Source organism: Dipteris shenzhenensis, chromosome 4 (assembly GCF_047967505.1).
Source record: "Dipteris shenzhenensis isolate YYH24624 ecotype China chromosome 4, Dip_SZ_1.0, whole genome shotgun sequence".
In the NCBI taxonomy this organism is placed as follows: Eukaryota; Viridiplantae; Streptophyta; class Polypodiopsida; order Gleicheniales; family Dipteridaceae; genus Dipteris; species Dipteris shenzhenensis.
The window spans coordinates 37282179-37293240 of NC_141599.1; the positions used below are offsets into that span (position 1 = coordinate 37282179).

General features: G+C 41.4%; 1 protein-coding gene across 1 annotated transcript; it reads left to right on the plus strand.

Moving 5' to 3' along the window:
- Positions 1-6917: 6917 nt before the first annotated feature.
- Positions 6918-10652, plus strand: LOC147902799 (zinc finger CCCH domain-containing protein 40-like). The gene is made up of 4 exons (XM_087373802.1): positions 6918-7061; positions 7197-7466; positions 8549-8772; positions 9506-10652. The coding sequence occupies exons 1-4, from the start codon at positions 6957-6959 to the stop codon at positions 10314-10316; spliced, it is 1410 nt and encodes a 469-aa protein (XP_087229928.1). The 5' UTR covers positions 6918-6956; the 3' UTR covers positions 10317-10652.
- The last annotated feature ends 410 nt before the right edge of the window (positions 10653-11062 follow it).

Consider the following 11062-nt stretch of genomic DNA (forward strand, 5'->3'; position numbering starts at 1 on the left):
CATTAATATGTGTGTGTGTTTGCATATGTGGCAAAAGGCATTAATATGTGTGTGTGTTTGTATATGTGGCAATAGTATAATAAAATATGGTGTGCATAGGGCCCAGGGTTGAGGTGGCAAGGCATGACCATGTGCCACCCTTCCACATAAGAGGACCCATAAGGTGTGTTGTACATAATCCATGATAGTAATATTATAAAATGTAAGGTGGCATGGCTCCTCCACATGCCACCCCTCCACCTAGGCTGCATTTAGTGAGATATGGCTCAAAGTCCATGGGAGAAGTAATATAAAATAGGTGGAGATGGATATTATATTGAGTTATTCCCTCCATATAGGATAGGCCCATGTGGGGGAGGTATAGAAGGTCCAAGAGAGCAAGTTAAATAATGGGGAAAGTAGGATGAGGTGGCAAGATTCCTTGTGCCAACCCTCCACTTGTCCTCCTAGAGGTTTGAACATATTATAAAATTGGGAAGAGACCAAGGGAGTATCATAGACTTGAGATATGGGGCTTGATTTATGTGGAAAATTGAGGCAAAGGGTTGTCGCACACAATTGAGAGTGCGTAACCGCCTAGCCCACATGGGAGACTTTTCCACACACACCATGCATGTGCCAGGATGCATTAATTGGGAGAGACCCCCTCTTTTGGCTATAAAAGGAGGGGCTATTCCTTGATGAGACACGCTCGTTCTTGTAAGGCCACCTAGCTAGTACTTTGATATTTCCCTCTCATCCTTTCTTTCAAATAAATCATGGTCATCTTCCCTTGATGTCTCCATCTTTACATTATTCCTCCCATCATGTACATGCTTCTCTTCCCCCTCTCCCTTTCCCCTTGTGCCATAGTCTCCCTCTTCATTCCCTCCCCTTCTAATCCCATTTCCCCTCCCATGATAACGTTTCGCCCTCATGTTCTCCTTTCCTCTATGGCCCTTGAACGTCGCCATGCTTAGTGTCTAGCCTCTTGTTCTGATTTCTTTTCCGGCAAGCAACGGTAGTCGATGGTGGATGTTCTTTTATGAGAGATTCATGAAAGTCATTATTTGCCAAAAAGCAAGACCATAAGGGTCTATGGCACAAGAGTTGCTTGTTTATGAATCTTTGTTTTATGTTACTGAATATTTTTAAAATATAGACCCAGAATCTCCAAGAATATGGGATGATGAGGATGACAAGAAGATGGCAGGTGAGGTGTTATAAGGCAAAGAAAGGGAGATAAAATGTCTCATGAAACTCAAGAGAATGTACTACATATTTAAGAGAATATGCAAAAATGGATAGACCTCTACACAAATGAGAACCAGAATAGATAAAAGAGAGAAAAAGGCTCAAACAAAGCAAAAGGGGTAGAAGGGAAGTTAGATATTCTCCTGAATTAGAGATACTTCCAAAATCGTGTGCCCTACATTGGTGCTATAAGCAAGGCATGCTCTAATGGATCCCATTATATGCTGAGAAGTTTTGATTTTTCCCACCCATTGGAAGAAATAGCCTATCTTAAATCAACTCCACGGTCAAGGGTCTGGGACCATTAAGAGTATTAACTTGATCTCCTGTAGCCAATTCTTGGCAAAGTTGCACACCCTATGGGTGGAAAACCACTCTTGCCCAATCAATGCTGGAGAAAGTATGAATGTGCAAATGGTGCAACCAAGCAATGATGTGCTCCTCAATGCAACATTGCGCCGAGACATGGGGAAGCATTATTCTAGATGACTAAGAGTGCCACCTTTTTCACGAATAGCAATACGACATCTGTCATGTTCGGTGTTGTCACCCCCTCTGTCATGTAGGGAATTAGCGTTGGTCAACGATTTCCGATCGGAAACTAGGGCAACTGGCATTGACCTCCACTAGTCGTCCATGTGCCTGAGTTCCTCCCGAGGGAAATGGCTCTCAGTGACAATTTCCTACACTGTCAAGAGCCCGATGTGGGTGTGAGTGGTAGGGTTGGAGGAGTTTTCAAAGTGGTTGCAGTGTGTTCTGTGGCGCGGGGGCACTCACAATCTGCACTCTAGTGCGGAGGAACATGGCAAGATGCCTTTAGAGGGAAAGCTATAGCGGAACAAACACCAAAGGCTAGGAGGCCAAGTATAAAGATATGGACGACCCTCTGTGCTCACAATTTGCACTCCAAATGCGGAGGGTGAACATGGTAGGAATGCACCCAAAGGGAAAGCTATAGCGGAACCGACACCTAAAGATTGGCAGGCTAAGTATAAAGATATGGACAATGACTTCATAAACATGGTCAAGCATCAATTCTAGATGGGGCGGTATTGCTAGGACCTATGTTGCCATGAGGGATGCTTTCTTGACACAATCGGAGTATGTTGTGCCTAGCTTTTGCATTGCGGTTATGGATGGCTCCTTCTGCAAGAATCTATGGAGCCTTTTCATGCGGAAGCATTGTGGTGGATCTAAAACAGTGTGTGTGCTTCCACTTCTAGCTAATGGATTTTGTTTGCTTTGCTATTATCATGAGGTCTATATTCAATGCCCATTTATGCTAGCAAGAAAGAAGTACTAATTGCATGGATTTAGTGTGGATCTATGCCGCGTTGAGAGAAATCGAGCAGTTCATGGGAGGATGAGGTTATTAAAGATGGGCTTGCATTGGGTCTAGCACCCGCCACTATGCAAATTTTATGGACTGGAAGTGTGCATGCCTCTTTATGGGTGACTTGGGTCTACTCGGTTCATTTCACAATCATCTCTTGCTCACACCAGCTTGCTCACAGTTATCTCCTCCTGGTAGTCACCATCTTGCTTGTAGTCATCTCTTGCTTGCACCATCTTGTTCCTGTGCTCTTGCTATCTTGCGTGTCTACTCTTTTGCTCGCTTGCATGGTGATGGCAATGGTACAATTTGCTCTTCTCACTTCCACTAGCCGACTTGGAGGATGGTGAAGTGGACATGTGGCTTCTTTGCCTTCATATTCAAAGCTACAATAGCATCGATTGTGGCATGAAGGATCCATCTTTAGGCTCTTTAGTTGTGTATGCATCTTATGGAGTGTGACTTTGTAAATGTTTGTGGATGAAAACATGTGGTCATAGAGGAATTGATTTACGAGTGCCTCTTTCTTTTGATCGATGGAGCTAGCCCAACACCATCAGCCTTCATCCAAGTGATGATGGAGGAGCAATTTAGGTAGGGGATGCGAGGCCAATATCAGTTGAGAAACTATGCACAAGCAGACATTTGGGAGTGTTTCTACTAGGCCGTTGGAAATGTTGTTCTTGTAAGTAAAGATAGTTTTATTTGTCACTAGATATTGAGTCAATGCAAACACATGCTCTCTTACACCTAGCAGAGACCCAATCGATGGCATGGGCCAGATTTCTAAAGGAGCAGAGGTTACCAGAGTTGTCTGGGTAGATTTGGGTGGAGGCTACTAGAGTGGTTGGGGCAATTTCAAAGGGGCAATAGATCAACATGAAGATAGGTCAAATTCTATCTACACTATGCTCTTTGTCAATGGACGCAGAGATTCACCTAAGGAGCAACACTAGAAGACCATATTAGATAATTTGGAAAAATCCCAATTCCAGAATGGCAGAATTGGGAGAAATTTTAGCTTTTTCCATGAAAAAACAAGCGATAGGTAAAATAAAGTATCAAATATGAACCATGTTCTCAATCAATAAATAGAATATCAATGTCTAAACTACATTATCATTCAAAAAAGTATCTAGCTTCCAAACTCATTTGAGTGATAGTCATCTCATGCGCCTTGTGGTGTTCTCAGAAACACCTTAATAGTTTCAAAACTTTCATAATTTAATGACAAATTCCATAAATGTAGAGGAGGGGGAATGCAAGATTTTTAGTTGGCATAAAGTGAACTAGTAGCAATAAATATTCACAAGACAACTTTAGGTGTCTCATGGATTTCTCATTGCCAAGCCATAGAAATAAGTTTTTGTTACCAACTTAACAATTAGTTTCAATGCACAATTGGAAACTTGGAACTGAAACATCATTCTTAACTTTATAGTTCCCTTGGGGAAGAGTCACACCATTGCTATTCCTCTATAATCCCATGGGGAGAATGCAAGTAGAGCCATTGAAGCTCTATTTTGAGACTTCCTTTCCAAGGGGCTATGTATCATCATTGCCTTGATCTTGTTCACAAATTATCCAATCAAAAAAGCACCAATAATTGGTCAAAAAGTAATGAATGTATAAAGAAGTACAATGTCTTTAATAGTCTACAAATAGCTCCTCTCATGTACACTATGACCTATGGTATCAATACAAATGTGCCCATATTTTGCAATGCAGGTTTTCTCATGGAGATAGATCAAGGTGGTAAATCATGGGAAAGCACATAACATTTATATTTGATTGAGTGAGACTCATCTTGTGAACCTTAATGGTTTTTATAAACACCTTAATAGATTTTACATAGTCGAGTCTTGCATTTCCAAAACTAAACAAAATCTGCCATACCTAATTCTACGATCTTACATCATGTAGTAACCCTTAGTGGATGTCATACGGTCTTCATAAAACACCATTTAAAAGACTTAAATGTAAAATTCATAACCATGAATTTGTAATCACATTGTCCCAAATCCTAAACTTGACCAAGTAAGAACAAACGTTTGTAGTTAATATAAAATTTAGTGGTAATGACAAACATTTATCATGCACTCCTAATATTTAGACTAACAAATCAAACATCATACATAACAATTAGGCACCAAACTACAAAATCTATAAGAAAGTAAAAATTCCAATTAGTAATAAATGTATAATGAAATACAATATTTGTAATCAAAACTCATATTATGCAAATAGCTCTTCATCTACATGTATATCATCAATGGCTTCAACACAAATGTGCCCATATTCTACAATATCTATTTTGGGCATGGAGTCTAGACCAAGGTGGAATATCAGGGGAAAATACATAACAAACATTTGAGTTTGCATTTGTTTTTCTATTGCTATTTATAAACCTTGCCACATTACCATACCAAACATCACCAACAATGTGCACCATATCCTTTGTAGAGACATGAGGATCCTCTTGCATGGAGTTCTTCTTTAGCCTTGGATATACAATTCTTTCCCATCTCTGTAAGAGTACTTGTCATGTCCATAATGGAGAATAGTAGTCCCTCTCTTAATGGAATCATGCACAAATAAGCCCAAGCCAGCACCTGTAATAGTTGACTCATGCACCTCAAAAGCCACACTTTTGATCTGAAATACTTCGTTGATTTGGATAGCAAACCTTAATGCTCCAAGTGGATCACGTTTTGCTATGTACCTACTCAAGTATGATTGGAATATATATCTCTCTACATGACAAAATACAAGTCAAATGAACGCTCTCTTTGTCCATTAAATTGCAGGAAAGCTCACGTTGAGCCATAGAAGTTGAACTACAACAATGCTCATTAATCGCAATCAAAGGCCAGAATGTTTATGAGTCCTCCATTATGAACAACAATATATATGATTGATGCACAACCGCACACAACACCACAGAATCCCAACTTTGCCAAAGAATGCCAAACTAAAACTCCGCAGAGGCAGCCTCGTCCATGCCTCTGACAGAGGACGCCATGAGTACAATGCTCTTCCAAACCACTTTATTCCACACCCATGCGTATGCAACAGAGCACAAGACACCACTGGAAATATACCCGAAAACAGAAGCTTCCACAAGATGCCAAACAAAGTTAGTCCCAAACTGTCGCCTCAGCCCCAGATCGTCACCAATCAAAACAGCCACACACAAAACAACCAAGCACACTATTTGTAGAAAAGAGGCATGCATCACGCTGTGCGAAGTAGAATCCCTGCAGATGTGAGAATGCAGGAATAAAAAAGCTCACTAATAGTCTTAAGTAAAGCCTACCTCTCACAAAAAAGAATTGGAATTTGTTTTATTGCCAAAAAACTAGATTGCTTGGCCAGCTGGGCTCTTGATGAAATCGGGAAAAAGCTGCAGAGGAAGCAATGCAAAAGCAGGAGAAGGGTGTGAGAGGTGAAGAGGGAATCGCAACGGAAGAGTGGAGGAGAAAGAAGAAGCGAAGAAGAGGGAAGAACTGAGAAATGGTTTCACAGAACGTCTCCTAGTGTATTTGTGAGGAAGAAGGTCCCACTGACAATAGTTTAAATAGACCAATCTATAGCCATAAGCTTCGTTGAACCTCTCAAAGACACAGAAAGCATAACGAAGGAGATTCATGGGCAGTGGCTCGATACAAGCTTCAGTATAAGTAGGAGCAAACCTGATGGTGACGGCACATGAACATTCGAAAGCCAATACGTGAGGGTCTCTTCACAAACCAATAGCCTTCATAAAGCAATCTACGTTGTTTTTGGCTTATGTTCATCCATTTCGCCTATATTTAAAGGTTTTGCCTTGGCTTTTTACGCAGCTTTTCAAAAGCTTTCAAAGCTTTTGGGCTTTCAGAATTTAAATAATCTAAGGGTGTATATTGTGCCATGTGGAAGCTTTTGGGCTTTCAGAATTTAAAAAAATCTAAGGGTGTATATTGTGCCATGTGGAAGCACAGGATTTCAGAATTTGAAAAAACATCCTAGTGCTGGCCAAGTAAAAAAGAATTGGAATTTTGAATTTTGGTTGGCACAAAAAGCAAAAATTTAATTAATGATAGGGTCAAGGCAAAGTTTGACTCGAACCAGCCCTTAAATTTGAAGGGTGCAACACTCTTCAAAGTGTTTTTTACCCTTCCCCCCAAGGGAAATAGAGAGATGAACCTTCAAAAGAAGGACCACTTTGGGAAAAATTACAAAGGAAATGCCACGTGGCCCTTCAAAAGTAATTTACGAGGAGGATAACTTTTAAATTGCCCTTCAAAATGAAATTCTAGGCTAAGCCGACATTAAAGTGTGTACTAATAACCTGTACTCATACTGAGTGGATTCATTTGTTTGTGTTTACTTCTTCCTGTTCTGTGGAACAATGGCTCATCGCCTCCTGCGCGATGAGGAGGCTGATGGCTGGGAGCGCTCCGACTTCCCCATTATCTGCGAATCTTGCCTCGGAGACAACCCCTACGTTCGTATGGTCAGTGACGCTTTCTCCTTTTCTGAGATCCAACGAAGAAAAATCTCATCGCATTACATTGATTCTTGTGTACGCCTTTATTTGTGTCGCTCTGCCGCTTTCTGTTGAACCCCTTGATTTGCCTGAATATTGCAGACAAAGGCTAATTTCGACAAGGAATGCAAAATCTGCACCCGGCCCTTCACAGTGTTCAGATGGAGACCTGGACGGGATGCCCGGTACAAAAAAACAGAGGTTTGTCAGACTTGCAGCAAGCTAAAAAACGTCTGCCAAGTCTGCTTGCTAGACCTTGACTATGGTTTGCCAGTGCAAGTACGTGATTCTGCGCTTGGGATAAATACAAATGATGCCATACCCAAGAGCGATGTCAATCGGGAGTACTTTGCAGAAGAGCAAGACCGGAAGGTAAGCATGCTTGTGACTTTTTCTTTTCAGCTAGAATTTTGTTTTGAAAATTTTTCTTTCAAAGGGCACTTGAACGGCATAGGCAATGATTATGACAGAATTGGTTTGGAGTTCCCATATCATGTTATTAAGTTGCTTTTTCTTAAACCTCCACATTGCCAATGGGCATAATACGCAAGTAAATAAGCGCAAATTTTATAGACCTCTTTCTTTGGAAAAGAAAATTCTGTGACGAAAACCTAATACCCTGAAAAGCAGTCATTGGGATGCTTGAACATATCTTTCTTTCGTCAGACAAATACTCCTGTAGGAAAGTACATCCGATTAGAGGTCTAAGAGCCTTCTAGGGGAGATCAGATAACCAGGAGGGAACTTCCTAGGAGAGGCTAGGGTAGTCTAAGGCCTTGGCTAGGGGGGAGGGGGAGGGAGGTCCTCTATCAGGCTGGCCATTAACATAGACATTTCAGTATAGCAGATAGCATTAACTCTTGTACACGTGGCATATGATGTCACTTGTTATGACAATGTACAATTTTGAGCAAGAAGTTGAATTCTCTCGAAATCGCTGGGAATTGTCCCTTCCATGTCCCTTGGGATTCTTAGTTCTCTCTTCCCAAGTCACTCTTGGGTAGTACGGGAGAAATTTTCTTGTTTCATACAATAATTATGCAGTCAAACACACTTGCCATCACACTATATCATGCAATCCCTGCTGTGCATGATGGAATTGAGTTTGAAGCTGTATGAGCAACAAAGCACACCTTCTGCAGCATTGTCAAGAATGTAGCCCGTTTTCTGTTTTTGGTGATACATCTCATAAGAAGCTGTTCAGAAGCATGAATGTTTTGCCTTTTGGAACCAAGAGTTTTAGGGAAGCTTATCAATATATAGTGACAAAGTAGTACTACTTAGTTTTTTCTTTGATCAGCAGCAGAATAAGAGATGTCTTCTTGGTTCCTTGGATCTTTTACTTCTAGTTGATTTTGAAAAATGGCCTCATAGATTTTCTTCATATTACAATTTGTTATGTGTGTCTTCTGTGTGATGTCGTCTTCTCTTAAGACATTTTAATTGTTCTGCAGGCAAAGGCAGGGCTTGACTATGAGTCTTCATATGGCAAGTCGCGCCCAAATGATACAATTCTGAAGCTTCAGCGAACAACACCCTACTACAAAAGAAATCGCGCCCATATTTGCAGTTTTTATGCCCGTGGAGAGTGTACACGTGGTGCTGAATGTCCCTACAGACATGAAATGCCTATCACGGGGGAGCTTTCTCAGCAGAATATCAAGGATCGCTACTATGGGTACTGCAACTTATCATTTTCTCTCTCTCTCTCTCTCTCTCTCTCTCTCTCTCTCTCTCGTTTTGAGTGTCAAATAAGCAAAGTGGCACTGATGAACGCCTAAAACTCGACATTTTGTCTACCTCTAGAGAACAGTTCTGTGATTGTACAGCTACTATGTGGCATCTTGTTCCCTGTGATCATGGGCGGTTTCATAGTGCAAACTATTTCTTTCCTTCAGGTCTTCGCAACGCAAGCACATTTTTATAATGGTGAGACACCACTCATGTCTTGAGTGGTGTTCATCCCAGATGTCTGATTTCTTTTTGAGGAGAGGGGAAGTATATCATAGACAAGCTCCATTTAACCTTAGATTTCAGCTGTACATTAACTAGGCCATAAATGAAGGCACTTACACAGCATTGTGTATATTTGTGTGGACATGCGCGTACATTAGAACTGCCCATACAGGGCTGTGCGTCGTGTGGAAGCTCAAAAATCACCTGTCAGCTGCCAACTGAAATTTCAGAGGGGAGAGAGGATAGCAAGTGCTCTTTTCTCATGGTCATATAAGCCAGCCACTTATAGCTACTGGTCATGGAAATTAGCTGGAGTGCAGAGTATGAAATTCCTCTAGAGGTCATCTTTTTTCTGAGTGATATCTACAATCAATCTACAATCAAATTGTTGAAGTGTGTGTATGCATTTTTTCGGTCTTGGATCTAACGGTCTGGTTTGTTTAATTTGAATGCAGAGTGAATGACCCAGTTGCTGCTAAGCTGCTAAGGAAAGCTGGAGAAATGCCATCACTCATACCACCAGAAGATGAAAACATCAAAACCCTTTATATCGGTGGTCTTGATCAAAGAGTGACTGAAGATGATCTCAAGGATTTTTTCTATGCTTATGGTGAAATTGAGTCCATCAGACTGGTGCCTCAAAGGGCATGTGCCTTTATTTCATATACCAATCGTGATGGGGCAGAGAAAGCAGCAGAAAACCTTGCAAACAAACTCGTTATCAAGGGCTTGAGGTTGAAACTGATGTGGGGTAAGCCTCAAGTGCCGAAGTCTGAAATGGAGAATCAAGGGGGAGTTGATGATGCTTCGAAACAGAGCGTTGGGCTCTTGTCTCATGGGGGAATGCTTCCAAGGTCTGTGATTTCACAGCAACAAAGTCAACAGCAACAAAGTAATCAAGACCACCCATCCTTGAATTATTTCAACATTCCTGCTCCACCTCTGTCAGCAGAGAGGCCTTTCTACCCCTCAATGGATCCTCAAAGAATGGGAGCTGTGGCATCGTCACAGGATTCGGGTAGTGCCTCCAACCAGGGAGAGCAGAATCAGGCTGTCCAGCAGCCCCAGTATGGTCCTCCTGGTGCGCCAGTTGCTACATATGGACGTCCACCGTTGTTGCAGCAGGCAATGCCTTCACAGTTTCAGCAACAACAGTTTCCACATTATCCTCCACCACCACCACTGTCTCACCAGGGATACCAACACTATCCACATCAATATCCTCCACCACCACCTCCTGCCGCATATTTCCAGCCGCAATTCTAATGCTTTCTCTGGAATGAAGTTTTCATAAAGGCTGCTGTCGGCTGAGGGACACCTTCAGATATGTAACTGCTGATTCTGGTTCGCGAGATAATTATTTTATTTGTGTCACTCGTACTGTGTGAGCAAATTGCATGTGATAGCAAGTGTAATATTTGTTTCTTTCCTTACTGAATTCAAGTCCAAGAAAAGCTGGCATGGACTTGATGAAAGTAGAAGGAATTGCAGTGGGGCAATTGGAAGCCTTAATACATAACTTTGTAAGTTTTCCAATGAAAAATGCGCATTGTCTTCCAAATATTATGGGTTCACACTGGAGAACAAGAATGATATGCTAAGGGTGAGGGAATTTGAAGGTTACATCTTCAGCACATCTGAAAGGCATGGGGAAGGTTGGATTCATTCCCAGTGTGCCTGTGCTTCTTGGGACTCCATACATGGAAGGAGTACTTTAATCATTGCATGGTGTAGCAGAAATGTGAATACTAATCCAAGCTAAGGTGCCTTACTGCGCCGTTAAATAATGGGCCATTTGGTACTTGGAAACGTCTTTCTGATTTTTCCAGGGGATTAACCATATTTATGGTCTTTCTGATTTTTCCAGGGGATTAACCATATTTATGGTACTTCGATACACTTTCCGTCTATATCAAGTAAACCAAGGGGCCCCATTTATGTATGAAAAGTACCATCTAAGACATAAATTAAAATTTATAGTTGAATAAAGCATTTGTGGTAACTTTGGCTGA